This window comes from Bactrocera tryoni, chromosome 3, assembly GCF_016617805.1.
Source record: "Bactrocera tryoni isolate S06 chromosome 3, CSIRO_BtryS06_freeze2, whole genome shotgun sequence".
In the NCBI taxonomy this organism is placed as follows: Eukaryota; Metazoa; Arthropoda; class Insecta; order Diptera; family Tephritidae; genus Bactrocera; species Bactrocera tryoni.
Window position 1 is genome coordinate 58,402,716 of NC_052501.1, and position 21,438 is coordinate 58,424,153.

At 36.7% G+C, this 21,438-nt stretch overlaps 2 protein-coding genes across 7 annotated transcripts in view; both read right to left on the reverse strand.

Moving 5' to 3' along the window:
* Positions 1–21,438, reverse strand: part of LOC120770484 — a 149,314-nt gene that overhangs the window by 63,203 nt on the left and 64,673 nt on the right. The window lies entirely within an intron of this gene.
* On the reverse strand, positions 17,664–20,957 carry LOC120770487 (protein naked cuticle homolog 2-like). The gene is made up of 2 exons (XM_040098001.1): positions 20,946–20,957; positions 17,664–18,015 (listed from the first exon to the last, which is right to left on the reverse strand). Exons 1-2 carry the CDS (start codon positions 20,955–20,957, stop codon positions 17,677–17,679), a joined length of 351 nt encoding a protein of 116 aa, XP_039953935.1. The 3' UTR covers positions 17,664–17,676.

Genomic DNA, 21,438 nt, shown 5'->3' on the forward strand with positions numbered 1-21,438 from the left:
AGACAGACATCCGGATTTCAACTCAACTAGTCACCCTGATCACTTTAGTATATATAACCCTATATCTGACTCTTTTAGTTTTAGGACTTACAAACAACCGTTATGTGAACAAAACTATAATACTCTCCTTATCAACTTTGTGGCGAGAGTATAAAAATATGTATACTTGTATTTCCAATCACACCATTCCATTTACTTTCAGTGATCATTTTCAAAACGTCTGAGGGGAATAAAATTATTGACGGATCTGCAGAATTTCGCCATTAGAATAATTAATTTGAGGTACGGTGGATGTAGGCTGCATTGTGTCCAAATATTCTTGGCAGACGTTCCTAACACTTTCCTTTGAAAACTTTACCACGAAGTTTGTAACAACCAGAAGCAAGCATTGGAGACCCTATAAAATTTATTTGTGGATGATCAGCGTAACAGGATGGGTTGATTTGGGCATGCAATAGAACTAATTTTCTTCCGCCATGACTGTACTTTGAAGTTCCTAGCAAACGAACGAGCGGCTGGTTAGTTGTCTCCGATCACCTGAAGAGTCAGGACAAACATTTTCGCGCGACGTGTTTCTATGAGTGGTGTAAGCCGAAAATACAGACGTACGTGATTAAATTCTGTGTGAACCTCGGTAAATATGCGACAGAGACGTTTGATATGATCAAGCAAGCCAATCCGAAATGAAAACGATGCTCATATCGCAGCCCATTGGAAGTTAGCTGCACGACAACGCTCCAGCTCACCCTGCCTTTCTTGTGAACAGCTACCTAACCAAGGCCGGCATCGCAACGCTTCCACAGCCAGGAAGGTCCATTAATGACCAGTGGTATGGTGAATTCAGTCGACGTCGTCACTCCATTTCACGCCATTATGAATTTCGTGAAGATCGTCCAAAAACATTTCTTTTTCTATAAACTGTTGATGCTGTGCGCAAACTGACAACAAAATTGTGACCTGTCGTGGGATTGAGATAAACATAGGAAATTGTGCGAACAGCACAAATATTTAGTATTGTAAAAAATATTTGATCACGTTGAAACCCACGCAGTTTGTCATTCGCTCAAAAAAGTGCTAGTGGTCGCGAAAAATTAAAAAAAGAAAACGATACACGTTTGAAACACGTCTATGATTCACCCATCACCACTGTAATGCGAGTTCTCACAAATTAACGGGAAGAACTCCATTTTTGAGCACTCAAAACATTGATTTTATGAGTAATTTTATGTCATTCGCTCAAATTGTGCATTGGAGACCTTTATTTTATACCCGTACCTAGAAAATAAACCGAGAGTCCCTTTTCCGGCAACTGAAGTAATGGTTAAAACCTTCAGAACATATGGTTTGGGTATGCCTCAATCAGAGTGGCAAAATTGCTTCGACAATTGATCTAGATGGAGATCTTAATGGAGAATATTTTGAAAAATCATAAAGCGGTTTTTGTTGATTAATATTTGTTTTCGTTCTCTAATCGCGAGATACAAAGGCAGCCCTCATATCATTAACCTTCTTTCATAAAAGATAATGCTTTATAAGCACTCACAAAATCGACTTCTATCAAGTTCTATCAACATATGTTTGAGAACGCGAAAGAACTGGTACTTCAGTTCTGAATTGTTTGCTTTGACGAGCGAACAACTTTGGAACTGATTTCACTAGGAACCACCGATGAGAAATTTGATGTATTGTATAACTGCGAACTCGAACGGGTACATATGTATGTACTACCAAACTTATCTCTGGATAAGTGACTACATATGCAATGAACTGATCACCTAAAATTTCGCGGAATATGGGTTCCATGTCAACATTCGTCTTCAGCATGACCTATAAAACATGATCGACTGAATTAAAAACCCCAACCTTGTCGATATGATGACTTGAGAGATGTGCTCCACTGTGCAATCGCAGGCGCTCGTGCTTTTTGGTTGCTGTGCGGCTGTCGTCAGTGGTGGTCAAGCGTTGATTTGTGGGCTGATGGGTTGGGCGCTTAATGATCTTATGTTCTTGTTTTTTAAACACCTTCGTAGGCTGCTCCATTTCGCGACAGTAAAAAACTTAACTATTAATTTTATTGTTACACTTTGTTTTGTTGCAATCAGTTTTGCGCTGTTGTTGTTGCCAGTATTTTGTATTTGCATAAAATTTGCATTGTTGATGTTTTATTATGATTAATAACAGTTTTATAGCTGATTTCAAACAAAGCCATTAATTCAGTTATTGCGGCCATTTAGTTAGTGCTGTGATCGACAGCCACTGGAGGTGACACCACACACGCCCATTGCAACCGTGACGCTGTGTCGATGTCGATTTCATACGCCGCCTTTAGGTGACGCTCGCACTTAGAGCATCGATAGAGGCGGAAGGGGAAGAGGAGTACTGTTTAAACTCCACATCGCGTATAATTAGTGCGTCTTAATCGCAGCAAATACGGATAATAACCAGTGATTTTATAGAAAATTATGAAAAAATTGCTAAATCTCTTGGGCGCTACATTTTGTTCGACGAGTTAATGGCTTCGCTATTCGCGAATATCAATTGGTCGTTGAACTCTCGCTGCGAAACATGAATATAGACATGTGACGCTTGCATTAGCTATTACTCGTATTGCGTACACGCACGTCTCACTGAATGCTCACATGAGTTGATGTATGCTCAGTTGTGGCATATTGATTGTTTATTTTCATATTTCCTTTTTGTTTTTTGCTTTGAAAATTAATAATGTGCTGCCGGCTTTTTGTTAATATCTATGAAGCTATGTGTTTGCTCACATTTTCGGGGCATTGCTTGAAAATAAGCGTCAAAGGTCAAACTTAAATATCAAATGGAACTTGTATTCATTGTCAAAGCAAAACAAAAAACAAAACTAAAGACTTTAGAAAAATTGCAAAATAATTGAAAAAATTTCATGGTGAAGGTCAAATTCGTTAGGCAAAAATAAAAGCAAAATAGCTGATATGGTTGATATGTATATCTTCCTGTGTACGAATCAATTATACGTGAAAATATGCACAGTAAATAAGTTGTAAAAAATATAAGAAACAGGTGTTGATTGAGGTAGTCAATGCTGGAAAAAGAAGTCAAAATCGGTTAGTGTAGACTCAGAGACAATTTGCAGTGCAAACGGCAAGTGAATTGATCAGCCTGCTTACAGATGATCATATCTCATTTTAAACTTCTAAAGTTGGAAGCTTGAAGCGTTGTAGATATACGTTATAGATCTGCTGGTTAAAAATAAAATACTGTCGATTCTCTGACCTTGCTGTGGAGGCACTAGATGACTCACTTTCATCAGCACAGGTACGCTATTAAGATCCATAAAGTGAATGGGTTTGTTAAGGAGTTACATGGGTTTAAGGGTTTCAAAAAATCGAATATTATTAAATTCTATAACACCTAAATTTTCAAATTGATCCGAGTAGTAGTTGTGTAGGTACAGCCTGGAGGACTTGTGCGCTTGAGGCTAGCTAGGCTAAGTGCACCGTCTTTAAACGAGTCTTTTCTCGAAGCAGACTTTTTGAAGTCGTTTGGAAAGATTTTTCGAGAACTACTCAACTGATCTTCATGAAATTTTACACAGGCCTTTGAGCTACAATTCTTAAGACATGGATGAATAATTTTTTTCGATTACAACTATTTGAAAAAAAAGTTGCGGAATTTTCACAGAAATTTTAATTTTTTGTAAAAATGTCTGCCAAAAATCCAATTTTTTTCCCCTCGTCCAAGTTCTAAGTTAAGGTTTTAACTAAACACGTATTTTTTACTTTAGATGATTCTGTAAGGAGTTATCCAGCCAACGGGGGTGCAGGGGAGGTCACCGGAAATGGCGTCGCAATGGCTTAGCTTAATGGGGGAGCCTGCTTTAGCGGCTTCAAAAAATCTATATTTTCAAGGATTTTTTTGGAAAGGAAAGAAATATCTGATTAAAATGAAATTTTTAGGATTTATTCTTATATATTTGAAGAGTCTTCTCATATTTTTTTTATTATTATACATTAGATATTCTTCATGTTTGAAGAAATTTACGGAGGCTCCTCGAGTGTGCAATTTCTGTGTGGCGGGCAAGATGCAGGTCGCAATTTTCATCTGAAACAAAAAACAAAAGAAATTTTTAATTTTCAATAGTGTAATTCTTAGGTGAACCAAGAAAATTCAACAAAAAGCGAAAAATTCAACAATTTTTCGCAGATTAAAAAAAATGCATTTAAAAAAAAAATTTACTTTAAATCGTTTAAAAACCGGATTTATGTTAACCGTCTTAAGGTGGTTTAGGTTCACCTAGAAGAGAATTTAATTCCAAATAGAACGAATTTTGATTCGTTCGATAGGACGTTTACTGTTTTTTCTATCCTGCCCGCCAATTAAGAAAAAGCGTAAAAATGAAAAACCGAGAAATCGCGCATCCGACATATATGCACCTTTTTGGGGAGGAAAAGATGTGTGCAAAATTTGAGATCGACGTTTCAAAAACTATCGGTTTCTATAACATGGCTCACTATGTCACGCTGCGAATCAAACTATTCAGTTTTTGCAACACAAATTACCTGTACATGTGATATCAAAAACACTTATTGGCTAGAGCTTAAATCAAGCATTCGTATCCAAATCTTTGATCTGCCGAAATGCCCGAAAAATTATCCAAAACAATTCTTGAGTTTTCACTTTCGAATTATTTTGAGAAGCGAATCATAGACGATTACGAATCGATTGTTTGTAATACAATAAAATATTCGAGATAAAAATTGAGTTATATTTATAAGCTGGATTAAAAGTTTATCCCTGTTACACCTTGTTTTAATAAATCCTTGATTTCGGGCTTCCCATATTCTTTGCTACTCTTGGTACTCTTTTTCACTCAAAAATAAAACTATACATCTTAAACTTTTCTTACTATTTTTGAAGCACACAGCTGAAATGTTCTCTTCTATTCGGCCAATATGACCTAGCTGCCATATGCGTTGGTTCTTGATTCGCTAAACTAGCCAATGTCGCTGTCTATTTCTTACTGCTCATCGTTTCACTCTTAAGGCCGATTGATCAGATGATGTCATTGTCCATTCCATATAGCAAGACAGTTTTCCACGTAGAGAGAGGACTTTACTTTGCAATTGCCTACTCAGTCCAAAGTAGCACCTGTTGGCAAGAGTGATTCTGTTTTGGATTTCATGGCTGATATTGTTGTTGGTCTTGATGCTGATTCCACAAAAAATGAAATTATCTACGAGTTCATAGTTATGACTGTCAACAGTGACATGTCCCTCGTTCACAACCATACCCAAGCAGATCTAACGTCGCGGTTGTTCTGTCCAATGATATCGATGTCGTCGGCGTTATACCTTCTCTATTTATCTTTGCTGATCGAATTAATTTCTTCAGCAATAGATTGAAGAGGTCACATGATAGGGAGCCTTCTTATCTAAAACATCGTTTGGTAACCAACCATTGATTTTTCTTTCATGGGTTATTTCCAAGGCTTGGCCCAAGGTGCAAATATAGTCGATAGTAGATTTTACAGGTAAGTTTTCATTGGGAGCGTTTTGTTACGTGGCGGGTCCAAGCCCAACGCATAACCCTGTGTAGGGGATGTTTCGCCTTCTCACATTTGCTCGCCTTCAAACGAATGTTCTTAGGCTACCCAGAGGATACTTGGTCAAAGACCGGAAGTCGTGAGCTGCTTGAGCCATATGTAAAAGAATCGTTTCTGGCCACTCCCAAGTGAATCGCGATCAGAGAACTTTCCTCACTTGCGTGAACTTCTACACATGACTCTGTCCTCACCACAATCAACTACCGTGGGATAAGCTTCCTCAACATCGCGTATAAAGTTCTATCGAGCGTATTGTGTGAAAGATTAAAGCCCACCGTCAACAACTGATTGGCTTTAGACCTGGCAAATCTACAACTGACCAGATATTACCCTACGCCAAATCTTGGAAAAGACCCGTGAAAAGAGAATCGACGCTCAGCACCCCTTCATCGATTTCAAAGCTGCCTTTGAGAGCACGAAAAAGAGCTGCCTTTATGCCGCGATGTCTGAATTTGGTATCCCCGCAAAACTAATACGGTTGTGTAAGCTGACATTGAGCAACATCAAAAGCTCCGTCATGATCGCGAAGGACCCCCTTCGAGCCGTTCGATACCGAACGAGGTTTCGTACAGGGCGATTCTCTTTCGTGTGACTTCTTCAACCTACTTCTGGAGAAAATAATTCGAGTTGCAGAACTAAACCGAGAAGGCACAATCTTCTGTAAGAAGTTGGTTTATGCTGATGATATTGATATCATTGGCCTTAACAACCGCGCAGTTAGTTCTGCTTTCTCCAGAATGGATAAGGCAGCGACGCAAATGGGTCTTGCAGTGTACAAGGGCAACACGAAATATCTTCTGTCATCAAACAAACAGTCGTCGAACTCTCGACTAGGCACCCACGCTACTGTTGACAGTCATAACTTCGAAGTTGCAGATAATTTCGTCTATCTTGGAACCAGCATCAACACCAACAACAACATCAGCCTCGAAGTCCAACGCAGGATATTTCTTACCAACAGGTGATACTTCGGACTAAGTAGGCAATTGAGAAGTAAAGTCCTCTCTCGACGAACGAAAACCAAACTCTATAAGTCACTCTTTATTCCCGTCCTGCTATATGGTGCAGTGGCTAGGACGATGACAAAATCTGATGAGTCGACCTTGCGTGTTTTCGAATATCGCATTCGATAGAACGATGAGCTGTATGAGTGATATGGCGACATTGGAGAGGGAATTACAAAAACAGCGGCTACGCTGGCTAGGTCATGTTGCCCGAACTTACGTTTAAATTGTTCGAGGTGGCGTCGCTCGTTCAATCGCGGCCATAACATGCAAAATCCAAAATAATATACTAAATTTCTTACTAGAATAACATATTCAATTTCGTACTGATTTTGAAACCTCGATATAAATTTTATTTTAATTTGCTATGTAAATTATTTATGGAAATGTCTAACATGTCGATAATCGATTCAAAATCTGTTTTAACTATTTTATTATTTATGACTTCCTCACGAAGGAAACGCATTAATTATTCGCTTGTCAAAACGATTGACATAAGTCGCCAATGGCCACAAAACTCAACAGGTAAACTGGAAAGTGAAAGGTATACTTCTGCATGTCAGTGAACACTTAATTTAAGCTGCTAATGTGGCAAACTCGTTCAAGATAAAATACAGCGATTAGTTGCAGTAATCGATTTTAGTACGGAGCTGTCAACGGCTTAACAAGAATGTATTTTCCTTAATTTAATGTTTGCAGAAACTCCACGCACACACAAAATTTGTAGCTCAAATAAAATTCTTCTAAGAATATATTACGTTGTCAAATATCTCCCTTCCTCCTTTTTGTCTTTTGAATTTCTTGGCTATGTATAAAGCGCTACAGAGCTGGTATCTGGCAATACTGGCAATACTATACGTCTTTGAAAGGTCTTGAGATAATCTACGAAACGACGCTATGCATGATTAGTTTGGATATGTGCAACGTGTAAATATGGAGTTGACTAACGCCAAAATTTTCGCTCTTTTAAAGTTTTCTTCCGTTAAAGGTAAGTGTTTTGGGGGATGGTACTCTATCACTTCGAACTGCGGAGGAATGATTTCGACAATTCAAAGCGGGTGAAAACGACACCATGAAAAAGCCAGTCGGCGGAAGACCTGTGACGACGAATACCGTTCAAATCATGGAAGACGTCGAGTTAGACCGGCACGTGGCATCTCGTGACATCGCCCAAAAATGGGAGTTAGTCACCAAACCATTTTAAACCATCTACGATATTTGAAGCGGATGGACTGCGGACTGGCGACGAAAAATGCATCAAATATAACAATATCAAGTGAAAACGGTCGTGGTCGAAGGTCGGCTGAAACAAAAAAACAAAAGAAATTTTGAATTTTCAATGGTGTAATTCCTAGGTGAACCAAGAAAATTCAACAAAAAGTGAAAAATTCAACAATTTTTCGCAGATTAAAAAAAATACATTAAAAAAAAAAATACTTTAAATCGTTTAAAAACCGGATTTATGTTAACCTTCTTAAGGTATTTCAAGTTCACCTAGAAGAGAATTTAATTCCAAATACAACGCATGTCCAGACGCTTAATTCTACCATCTACTGCGAACAACTAGACCGCTTGAAGCTCAGAAGTGTCCAGAATTGGCCAACAGGAAGGGTGTAGTGTTCCACCAGGACAACGCCAGATGCCTCGTCAGAAGCTAGGATGGGCGGTTTTGTGAAAAGTGGCTGTCTGAGTTTTTCGCAAATGAGGAGGTGGGCTTCAACGAGGGGGGTATTATGAAGTTACCGTCTAGATGGAAACAGATTATCGAACGAAACGGCGCATATTTGAACTAAATCTGATCACTGTAACCCTTTTTATAAAGCATTGAATAAAGAGCAAAAAAAGGAAGGGACAACCTAATATTAGAAAATTATTATAACTTGAGAACATTTTAAAAAGGAAACAAGTACATGTTATGCATTACTTCAAATCGAAATTGAATTTAAGTTTTCTAGTTTCACTGTGTGTCGAAAATCGAAAGTAATTCACTTTCAGTATAACAAAAATATATCTCATTAAAACATTCAGCGGCTGTAGTTATTAATAAAAGAAGTGATTGCAACTATTGTAACATAATTTCTCATCAATTTAATACTTCAATAAAACTTTTACGTGATAAAATACTTTGAATACATTAATTTCCTTTATTTTTATCTCAACAATCATTTAAGTGGGATCAAATCCGTGAATATATTTATTTGACAAATAACCGATTTTTCGGAGAGATAATAATCTGTGCTGAATTTCGCGAAGATAAGTTGTCAAATAGAGTACGCGTACATACAGATCGACACGGCTTAATCGACACAGCTCGTCACGATAGTAGGACTTTGCTCATAGTTTTAAATTTATTAATTTATTCTTCAAAATCTATGTCGTCCCTCTCAAAGTTATATCCCTTGGTCCCTATACACTTGTGCCAACGTTTTTCAAATTCTCGAAACATTTGTTAAAGGCAATCCCCAGAATAGCCTTCAATGCGCGTAGCGATTCACGTTAATGCCTTCAATTGACTCAAAGCGATTTCTCCGGAGCGTTCGTTTGAGTTTGGTGAATAGCCAGAAATCTCAAGGAGCTAATATAACGATATTTGTTGAAAACTTGGCGAAAAATTTACGAAGGATTAAAGTAATATACGAAGGTGCATTATCGTGGTGTAAAAATCAAACGTTGTCGGTCCATAATTCCGGCTTCTTTTTTATACTCTCGCAACAAAGTTGCTAAGGAGAGTAAAATAGTTTTGTTCACGTAACGGTTGTTTGTAAGTCCTAAAACTAAAAGAGTCAGATATAGGGTTATATATACCAAAGTGATCAGGGTGACGAGTAGAGTTGAAATCCGGATGTCTGTCTGTCCGTCCGTCCGTCTGTCCGTCCGTCCGTGCAAGCTGTAACTTGAGTAAAAATTGAGATGTCATGATGAAACTTGGTACACGTATTCCTTGGCTCTATAAGAAGGTTAAGATCGAAGATGGGCAAAATCGGCCTACTGCCACGCCCACAAAAGGGCGGAAACCGAAAACCTATAAAGTGTCATAACTAAGCCATAAATAAATATATTAAAGTGAAATTTGACACAAATGATCGCATTAGGAAGGGGCATATTCGGACATAATGTTTTTGGAAAAGTGGGCGTGGCCCCGCCCCCTACTAAGTTTTTTGTACACATCTCGGAAACTAACATAGCTATGTCAACCAAACTCTATGGAGTTGTTTCCTTCAGGCATTTCCATATACAGTTCAAAAATGGAAGAAATCGGATAATAACCACGCCCACCTCCCATACAAAGGTTATGTTGAAAATCACTAAAAGTGCGTTAACCGTCAAAAAAAAAAACGTCAGAAACACTAAATTTTACGAGAAAAATAGCAGAAAGAAGCTGCATCCAATTTTTTTTTTTAAATTGAAAATGGGCGTGGCGTCGCCCACTTATGGACCAAAAACCATATCTCGGGAACTACTAGACCGATTTCAATGAAATTCGGTATATAATATTTTCTTAACACCCTGATAACATGTACGAAATATGGGTGAAATCGGTTAATAACCACGCCTTTTTCCAATATAACGCTATTTTGAATTCCATCTGATGCCTTCTCTGTATAATATACACATTAGGAACCAATGATGATAGCGGAATAAAACTTTACACAAATACGGTTTTTGAAAAATATGTAAATGACTGATAATGAAGTCTTGATTATCACTTTATCATGCGAGAGTATAAAATGTTCGGTGACACCCGAACTTAGCCCTTCCTTACTTGTTACGAATAGCTTCGCTCAAACAACGCATAATACTCAAATAGTATTCCTTTGTTGACAGTTTGGCCAGTCGGAACGAGTTCGGAGTGCACCTTAACTCGATAATCGAAAAACTGACGACATATCCTTGATTTTTTACCTGTTTTAACGTGGTTTATTTCGGCTTCGGTTCAGCTTTGCCACGATATTCGGCTAGTTGATCGTTTCTTTCCGGGTCACAAGCGTAGATTCAAGACCCATCGCCCGTAATAACACTTTTCATGACATTCTGATAGTCGAAGAGCATTGTTTCACAGACGTTAACGCGGTGCTGTCTTTTCAAAAAGGTTATTTGTTTTGAACAATCGTGCTTTCACTTTTCTTAGACCCAAATGATATTTCAAAATGGTTTTGCTGATCCTTCAAAAATTCCAATAATAACGGCCGTCTTGGACGTGGTTCGTCGTCATCGCATTTTTGAACCTCTTTGAATAATTCGTACCAATCAAAAGCACTTCCTTGCGACAAACGATTACCATTGAAGATCTTTTCCAACATTCTGAACGTTTCGACACCAGAAATTTTATTACCTTACACAAAATTTAATGGGACTTCTTTGAAGAATAATTGCACCCATCGGAAATATTGCCGAATGCATTTTATGTACTTGTAGAAGACAAGCGATACTAAACACTAATGAATATTTTGATGTGAAAATTGGCACAGATTTTACTGACAGACATACCACCATATGAAAAAATACTTCGACGAATGGGTTTTGCGCGATTTAAATTAAGAAGTCGTACTATTTTTAGCCCACAGGATTTTACAAGTATTGTGGCAAACCTAATTTAAAAATGTTACAAGTGAGTTCAAAAAGTCGTTCCATTGATGCCTGATACGTTTACTGTAAAGTGAAGGAATTATATGGAATTTAAGAACGTGATAAATAGGAAGTCGATATGCTTGTTTTTACATTGTGAGATAAGGTTTATATAGATTCAGTGGTTTGTGAGAACCATTAGTACATTTAATCTGTTAGGGGGCGCGTACACGCCTACTTAAAAAGTTTTAAACTACAGATGACTTATGAAAATAATTGTTTCATATGCTAATTTGGAACCTTTTTATAACCCTTCATAATTGTCCGATTAACGGATTTTGTGGGCGTGGCAGTGTTCTGATTCTGCACATCTTTACCATCTTTTTACTTCATTTAAAGCTTATGTACATGAACAGTCAGGTGAATATCTGAAATTCTGCTCCTTGCTATCGTCACAAACTTCTCGTCATCCTCCACATTTTATGTAAATCTATAACTAATGTGTACAAGCAATAGTTAGATGAAAAAACTATTATAGTCTTTTGCTGTATATTGCTAGAGTGTAAAAATAATCTTGTTCAAAGGTTAGGACATATGTTTCCTGCGATTTAAGAACTTGTATGAAAAAAGGTCAATAAGATCAACAAATATGAAATAATAACATATACAATATACAAATAAATATCTTGCAAAATATAAATTATAGCGATATGAGGTCATTATGGTAATTTGCACGATTAGCAAGCTGTTCTTTCGTATATGGTGCTCGTGTGTCTGTTCATTGGTCAATACATAGTTTTCTAATTTCTTATGCAATATATTGTAGTTATTGCGAATACTTTTTGTAATTTTGATATAAATATAAATTATAATGTGTCTTGTTAGCAACGGCTTAGTTGATATTCAAGCCGGGTTGGTGGAACACAACATTGTCGTGTCTTGTTAGCAAAACCAGTCTTAGACTGGTCGTTTATCAATATCATTGAAATGATATTTTCTAAGGATTTTAGGATTTTTTTAGGTAGCTAAATAGGACTGTCGATAGGAAATGATTTAGATATGGACTCTAAATAGCACTAAGTTAGAAACGAAATACCTAATTTTATTTTAAGGAAGAATTTGTCTACTTTAATCAAATATTGGTCTTGGAAAATATTTATAACTTGAACTGGGTATATTAAATTTGCCAAGAAGTTTGTAACACCCTGAAGGTAATGTCGAAAACCTTATGAAATATATAAGGTATGTAAGTGAGTAGCATGACGAGCTGAATCGATTAGTTCTTTAGGCTTTGAGTCATCAATCTGTCATTTTGCACACATCTTTTCTCCTCGAGAAAAACTCATTTGTCGGAGTTTTTGATATCGGACCACTATAGCATATAGCTCCTATACAAATTGTCCGATAAAAATATAAATCTTGTATGGAACCGAGCGGGTTTCTTTGTTTTCAAATGAAATTTAATAAGTCAATTGAAAAGTCTGCGGCCTATCAAAGGAAAACACATTTTTTTGACAAATATCGTTTTTTTTATTCAATATAACTCGATTCACGGGTGATGCTCTGATTATAGCGACTTTTCAACTTTTTGGTACCATATTTATAGTACGATTTGTCCTTTGATACAAAATAGGCCTCTGTTTTGGCGAACACCTTTTCATTCAACAGTCGCTCGAGGCTAGACCTGTAGCATCGAAGCCCAATTCATGGATTTTGGCGTTTTCATAGCATTGTGCACGAGGCATTGTAGTATTGGAACAGCACAACCTTTTTCTTGAAATTTTATCCTCCAGATGATTCAATAACGTTATGTAATAGTCTCTGTTGATGGACTTTTCTTTTCCAAGATAGTCAATACGAATTATTCTAAAATACAGATGCCATAACCTTGTCAACCGACCGTTGCGTTTTTCCACACTTTAGAGCGGGTGCTCCGAATACTGCTCCCAATTATCAGTCCGTCGTTTGTTTTGGTCAAAAGTAACCTCGCGCGCTTTTTCATACAAATATTCATGCATGATATGATGTATAAGGTTCGTTCCAAAGTAAACAGGACTTTCTGACTGTAGCGCCCCCTAGTTGCGCCATCTATACGTCGACTGGTGCGTTAGAATCTGCTGTCTTTATCGATTGTCCAGTTGATATACTATTTGAAATATAGCAGGCAAGTAACTTCACTTTGCCGTCATCCAAGATTATTTTGTGACCTTTTTGATGTTTTCGTTCGTAACAACCTCTTTTGAGCGTCCAATACGTTTACCGTCTTCGGTGCTAATTTCACCAACTCTAAACTTAGCATACCAATACTTGATGGTTGATTTTCTCGTGGCAGTGTCCGGAAACTTGTCATCAAGGCAAGTTTTTGTTTCAGTTAATTTTATTTTCTTCGAAAAGCAATATTTTATTGACACGAGAATTTCCTTTTTACTTAAGTGGCCTGTTACATCGCACGTGAAATCAATGGAATATATGTGACCTGGTCTACGAAAAGGGAGCTAACGTGCGAAAACTAGTTTTCTGGGAAACAGCTGTTAAAAATAAACAACTCGTTTCGTCAGTTTGAAAGTGAAAATTTATTTTTTGACACCTAAGCCCCCTTTCCGTAGACCAGGTCACATATATCTCTTTCAATTCAATGAAAGAGTATATGCGTGTATCTCTTTAAAGTGGTATAACCACTTGTTTCTTATTTATGTTTGTCCATACAAGTCTCTACGATTTATACTAAATATTTGTTCTATTAGCTAACTTTAAAGGCGTGATGAATCGAATAGCTCCTCTACCTTTAAGTTTTCATCTATTCTAAAACTAATTTATGTAAAAGCAACGAAATAATTGTATCTTTGTACTAGGTATAAAATAATATGCGACTAGTTCCTTTAACTGGTTTAATCGCTTATTAATTTTTCTCTCTTTGACTATTACTGTCAATGTTAACTATGTAATAACTTTAATTAGTTAATATAACTTATTATCTGATGCATTTGTAATGAGAGTAAAATTCTGAACCGAATGATATCGGAAGATTACGGTACCTTCAACTCTGCTAATTTCATAGAATCAAGCTACATATAATAATAATACCATATTATTAAAAGTAAAGACTTCGAAATAAAGATTTGCATAAAGATAATGTAATTTTTTAAATTAATGTCAATAATTTATAGTTAAATGTTTGTATTGTTGTTGTCACTGTCAACATATCAATTCTAAAAATATCTCTTCCGGAGCAATCGGCAGTTCACTAGTTCATCTACGTAAGTAGAATTTAGCCTTAAGAAAAAACGATCAACTATTTTCTGTTAGTAGTTACTAAGAAGTCTTGTCTGCTTCAGAAAAAAATTCCAATCATTGTTTGAATTAAAATTCTTACTGCTTTTGATGCAATTAACTATGGCATGATAGTCACTGATTACTACAGTCATGAATATCAGTCTCCGTTTTCATTCCTACATATTTATGTATGTACATACATACATACATATTATGTTTCTAAGCCTAGATTGATATGTAACGAACTCTGTTGATATACTATATATGTAGTATGTATGATTTTAGTATTAAAACCTGATTATGTGAGGGAAATGTTGCAAGATAACATGCAAAACACAACTAGTGCACCAACATGTGACATTTATATAGTGACAATCAAACTGGCATTGTTGAATTCACAATACAGCCATCAGCCATAAAATTAAGACCGGTGGTATTTAAAAATGTGAAATTAATGAAAAAACACCGTTGCGTTTCATGTTATATAAACATATTTAGTGTTTATGTATCTTCTTAAATATCGCTTAAAAGCGATATTTCAAATAGTTTTTGAGTTACAGTCTGCAATAGCGTAACCGCTTAGTTTAGTCAACTCTTACAGTTAATCTTTAAACGCATTTTTCTCGAAACAACATTTTTCAAATTTCCTTGAATGTTTACTCGAAGTCGCATGAGCCCAAAATTCATTTTTTTTATGTGTTGTGCATAAAGTTCTCCATACAATGACCTACTAGTTTGATCAAAAATCTAAAATTGCCCAAAAATTACATCATTTGAACCTAAAGAAAAATCTTGGCCTTCTGTCAAGTTTTTTTTTGTTTTCAGCGCGGTCGAAGATTTCGTGTAACACAAAATATATTTATTTTTTTCTTCGAAAATTGTATCGCTTTTAAAGCAGACACTGTTAGCTGTGTATAAAGAGAGAGAGAAAGTAGGAAGTCGGATAAGTAATAAAAAAACTAGCGATGTCCCTTAATTTCAGTTCGGAAAGGATCGAGTTTCTAATTTCTTCTATCCATCGTATCTCGAATATAATAATTTTCTCTCGGTTGATATTATGATGAATATATACTTGAATATCGGCCGGTATATACAAAATTTTATATTTGAAATTAAATTGGAAAGCGCTCTGGGAATATGATCCATATATCTACCACTCTATTTGGCTTAATACTTAACTAATCTCAATAAAATAAAGTAAAATTTCTTCGCTTAGTATAATATATTATTTACATATATTTATATTGATAAATAATAATTACATTTCAATTCTAGTATTTTCGATGTTTATTTTTGTTGTTTTGTATATCAATTTCCGAAAGACGTTCATCAACAAAAAGAAGACGGAGGCAAAAAGACGTGAATGCGAAAAGCTTGAAATGTTGACCGGTTGGACTTCGGTTCGAAAATTTTATCAGAATTTAAGGCAGCAAACAAATGGTTTTTAACCCCGGCCGGCTTCTGTAAAGACACAAATGGAAAGCTGATAACAGACGCCCAGAGTATACTGGAAATTTGGAGGGAATATTTTTTGATGCTGCTAAATGACGAAAGCAGTACTGCGATGGTTGAAGAAGGATCCGTACTAACAGTCTACTGTAATAACAATATCGTCCTGCCATTCGACCAAGACGTGGTGAGAACAGCTTAACGGCGGCTTAAGAATAACAAAACCTCAGGGCCGATGGATTAACGGCTGAGCTATTTGAAAACGGCGGCAAGGAAAGGCGCATGTTTCAGCTACTAAGCGTGATTTGGTCGGATGCATACATGCCCAATGATCGGAATTTCAGTCTCTTCTGTCCTATCAACAAAAAGGGAGATCGCCCAGTGCGTGCAAATATTCGCGGGATTAGCTTTCTAAATATTGTATACGATGTTTTTCGAGAATATTGTGTGAAGATTTAAATCCATTATAAATAAACTGACTTAACCTTTTAGTGTTGTTTTAGACTTCGAAAATCCTTTTTAAATCCTAAAGTAGACACTCGGCAAACAGATGGACACCCATCACCTTTTTGTCGATTTCAAAGCCGCTTTCAGCGGCACTGACAGGAGCTGCCTATTCGACGCTTTGTCTAAATTTGGAATCCCTGCGAAACTCATATGGCTATGGAGCAAAACATCATCCATTAAAATCGAGAAGGACCTCTCGGAGCCGTTTGATATCCGACGAAGTTTTACAGAGGGTGTTTCTACCTGGAGCGCCTTATTCAATAAAATGCTGGAAAAAGTAACACGCTCCGTCAATCTGAATCGCAATGGCATTGTATTGTCAACAGATGCTACTTTGTGATCGGTCTCTCAACTTTCTATCATATTATATGGCGTAAAGACATAGACGGTGACAAACGCAGTTGAGAAATACCTAAGAGTACTCGAGAGAACTGTTCTCCCCAAGGTCTTTGGAGCCGTCTGAGTGCGCGTTGAATATCGAAGTGGTAGGAACCACATATTTTAAGCATTTGTTTGACTTCTATTAACCCATTAAACATAATTCAATGTGCAGATACTGTACTTACCAATGCCTTATAGATTTCCGAGTGAAAAGATATAATAGTATCTATTTTCAGCATTTATGCGCCTTCGGGCTACAAACTGGCCATGCAACGGCTGAATAACGCAATCAGTTATGTCGAGCCATGAGCCATTAATAGTTGGTGTCACATTTGCACAGAGGATTTGAGCGAAACGAGGTCGCACGTTACGATGCATCGTGGTAATAGATTCCTGATTGATTAGAGAATTAAGCAAAGAAAGGGCACGGATATTTAAAAAAAACGAAATTTACTTTGTAAAGTCCTATCTTTCCTTTTTTAAATATTAAAGGATCAATGAAAACAGGATATGTTTTTGTTGTTTTAATTAACAATTAAGCTATTTATTTATAACGAACATCATCTTCTCCCCTCCTCACGGATTTGTGCTCTTTGTACAGGATATTGTTATTTCATAAAATATTATAGAAATCATCAGAAGTGGTCATGTGACATGATATATTAGTGATTATAGTATAAAATAGACGCATACGAGTATTATATAAAAAAGAATAATGGCCCTTATAAAATTTTGTTAATTGTTATTGTAAATTTACTAGCCTCTCCAAACATGTTGCGGGTAATTGTGCGCGATTTACAGCAAATTTTAGACATATGTACATATGTATGTATATTCATCGTCATATCAGTCATCCCCTTCACTTTTCAAAGAAGCTGCTTCGGTTGTCATAAGCATTATTTACAGGGCTTAATGGTAATGATGAAAGTCATGATGATCGTAGTGATGATGGTATGGATCCAAAGCGAATGGGTGATAAGCCTTGATTATGGGCGCCGGATGATATGTTTTGACAATCGGATGCACGACGGTCTTCAGCACCGGCACCACAACTGGCTTAATGATTGGCGCGCTGTGAATAACTGTTGAGCTCTGATGTGAAATGGCAGCCGGTATGTGCACCAGTTTAGTCAAATGTAACGGTTCATGATGGTGAGGCAGCAATGGGTAGTCAATGTGTGGGTAATGGCCATGCAGGTAGCCAGGACGTGCGTTGGCCAAGGCGACGAGTGTGAAGAGAATAAAAGACTAAAATGAGAATAGAGAATATGAGACTAGAGAATTAGGTGAAAAAAATAAAAATTATATAACTACGCGAACTAGCTAGCTAGAGAACCAGTGAAATTACTACATTAAGAGATTACTAATTTACTAGTAAATATTAAAGCTACTTTAATTATTTTTTTGATGAAAAATAAAAACTATTTATTCCTTGAAAATTTAGGGAAAAGAGAGTGCTTTTTGTTAGCCAATATCGTCCACGAGCTTTATAAGCGGGATATGTCCTCGTTTTGGAATATGTCAAAATTCACCTTTCAATTTGATCACAGCAGTATATTACGCGACCAGAACTAAATCCATATGTAATTAACCCTAGCTTTCAAAATGCGCGTGTATTAATTTGACAGCTATGGGATAATTAATTTTAGAATTTTAGTAACACAACTTTTGTTATTGTTAAAAAATTTATGCAAAGGAGTTTCTAAAAGAGAGTTGATAAAAATTTTTTTTTTTTAAGGGGAAAATACATTTTAAGCAACATTTGGGATTGGTATGCTTACTTCAGAAATGGCAAAATGACGTCCGTAGACGCTGAACGCAGTGGACGCCCAAACGAGTTTGTTACCGACTAAATCCTCAAAAAAGTTTACAAAATAATTTTGAATGACCGTAAAGTGAAGTTTTTCGAGACAGTAGGAACTCTCAAGAAGTCAACTGATTGTGTACATCATATCATTCACAAATATTTCAGTAAGAGAAAGCTCCGTGCAAAGCAGATGCCGCGTAAGCCCCCTTTTGACCAAAACTAACGACCAGTTGATAATTCTGAGCAGTGTTTGGAGATGTTCAAGTGTAATAAGTCCGAGTTTTTGCATCCATATGTGGTAATAGCTGTAACATGGCTCCATTATTTTACTTCGAAGTCCAATCGATAGTCATCAGAGTGAACTGCACAGGATGAACCCGCTCCAAAGAATGGAAAAAAGCACGAGTCGGCTGGCAAGGTCCGACGTCCGTATTTTGGGATGCGCATGGAAAAGTTTTTATTGGCTACCTTGAGAAAGGAAGTGCAATAACATTACATAGCGTTGTTGGACCGTCTGAAGTACGAAATTGACGAAAAAGGCTCGCATTTGAAGAAAACGAAATTTCGGTTTCACTAAGGCAATGCACGCTGTCACAAGTCAATGAAAACGATGGCAAAAATCTATGAATTGGTCTTCGAATTGCTACCGCATTCAACGTATTTTTCTGCTCTAACCCCCAGCAACTATTTCCTCTTCTCAAAAGAATGCTCACTGGGAAGCAGTTTTCGTCGAATGATGAGGTGATCGCCGAAAGTGATGCCTATTTTGAAGCACAGGACAGGTAACACTAGAAAAATGCTACTGAAAAGTTAAAGAGTCGCTAGTATGTATCACCCGTAAATGGAACTACAAGGTCTGTCGTTAAATAAACAGAACTTTCTAAATATAACTGTTTTTGGTGGCGTCACCTATTGGTGGGTAAATATAATAAAAAGTTTGATCTTTTGTTGACTTTCCGTAAAAATTTTAAGACAAGTGGATAACTACAATCGATGTTATCGATCAAAAAGTGACAGCAGCTTTTGGTCATCGGTCGTAAAATGCAAAGACCAAATATTAAATTTTGTTTTAAACTTGGGAAAACGTTCACTGAAACATTTCAAATGATGAAAAAAGTTTATGGTGATCAGTGCCTATCCCGTAGTAATGTGCATGAGTGGTTTAAGCGATTCCAAGAAGGTCGTGAGGACCTCTGTGATGATCAGAAGTCGGTTGTCTTCAGAAGTCAAAAATAAAGACAATGCTGATGTGTTTTTACGATTCCGAGGGTATCGTACATCGAGAGTTCGTCCCACTTGGCCAAACGATTAATGCTGTGTTTTACTTTGGTGTTATGAAGCGTCTTTTGTCACGCATTCGTCGTGCGCGACCACAATACCGTGAGGCAGGGTCTTGGCGCCTGTTGCACGATAATGCGTCGTGTCATCGGTCGACGCTTGTCACTGATTTTTTGACAAAAAACTCCATATTAACCATTAATCACTCACCCTACTCACCTGATCTGGCACCCTGTGATTTTTACCTATTTGGAAAACTTCATTTGCCCATGAAAGGACACTGGTTTCAGGACATTTCAGCTATCCAAAAGGCGACGATCGATATGCTCAAGAGCATTTCGAAAAATGACCTTAAACACTCATTTTAAATGCTAATTGACCGGACTAAACGCTGTATCGAAGTACAAGGAAACTACTTTGGATAAAGAAATACAACTTTTGAAAAATACTAATTTTTTTTTGTTTTTTTTTTAACAGTCCTGTTTCTTTAGCGACAGACTTTGTATGTTGAATAAAAATATTTTGCCAGAAAATTGTATTTTACTATGGTTGGCCGCGGACTTTTCAATTGACTGGCTAAAAAGTGATGCATTTTATTCGAGAGAAAGGATAATGGAAATAAGTATACCATATTTCTAAGATGCAATATTTTCTGACAACCATTAAGTGCTGCCTTAATGAGACAATTTTTGAGTGTTGGAAGATCCTCCGCCCATTAATATTACACAGAGCTTAAAGCACTTTCCGAAAATGTTAAAAAAAAAAAAAACGATATTCTTTTCCGTTGTTTATAAATGTTTTCTCGTTGTTCCTAAATTGGGAACGTATGTATACAGTCTTCGCTTTAATGGAATGTTGAAACGCTATTGTTTAAATGTTAATCAGAACCGCTATTATATCATCTATCTTTGACTGCCGATTCTGTGTTGTATTTGATTTATTTTGAAAGAAAAGTCGTCTTGTTGTTGGAGTAGTGGTTCCCTGGGCTTTCCATAATTATTGAATACTTTGCCTTTGTTTAGGAAAAATTAATTTGATGCAATCGCAAGCACTTTTCCTTGCCTATTTCCATTTTCCTTCGAACTCTACTTACCAATTTAAACATTTTTGCTGGGATTTATTCGTATATATCCTGCCGCCCGAGTATAATTCTGTGAGTGTCCTTAATTCCGAATAGCAAAGACACCGATTGCTTTATCTAAATCTGTGCGTTTTGTTTTTTTGAAATTTTCGTTTACGAGTTAGTTTTTATTTCCTTCGCTTTGTGTTACGTTGCAATTTGAATAAGAACACCGACTGATGCCACCGACTTGCAGTACACACTCTTTTATATTTTACCTTTTAATACCAGAAAAGTGAATCTTTGTTTCAAATGAAGACGTTAGTTTAGTCTTTTTGCAACAACCTCAGACATTGCATTAGCAACAATAGTGAATATGCAATAGTGAGAACAAAAACAACAATAGCTGAAAACCAAACTGTTAGTGCAACAATAATTGGCCCCCAACAATTACCGCTGCTGGTGCCACTTTGTTGCTGCTGTGGATGCGGCAGCTGTTTCACTGTCAACACACATACATACCAAC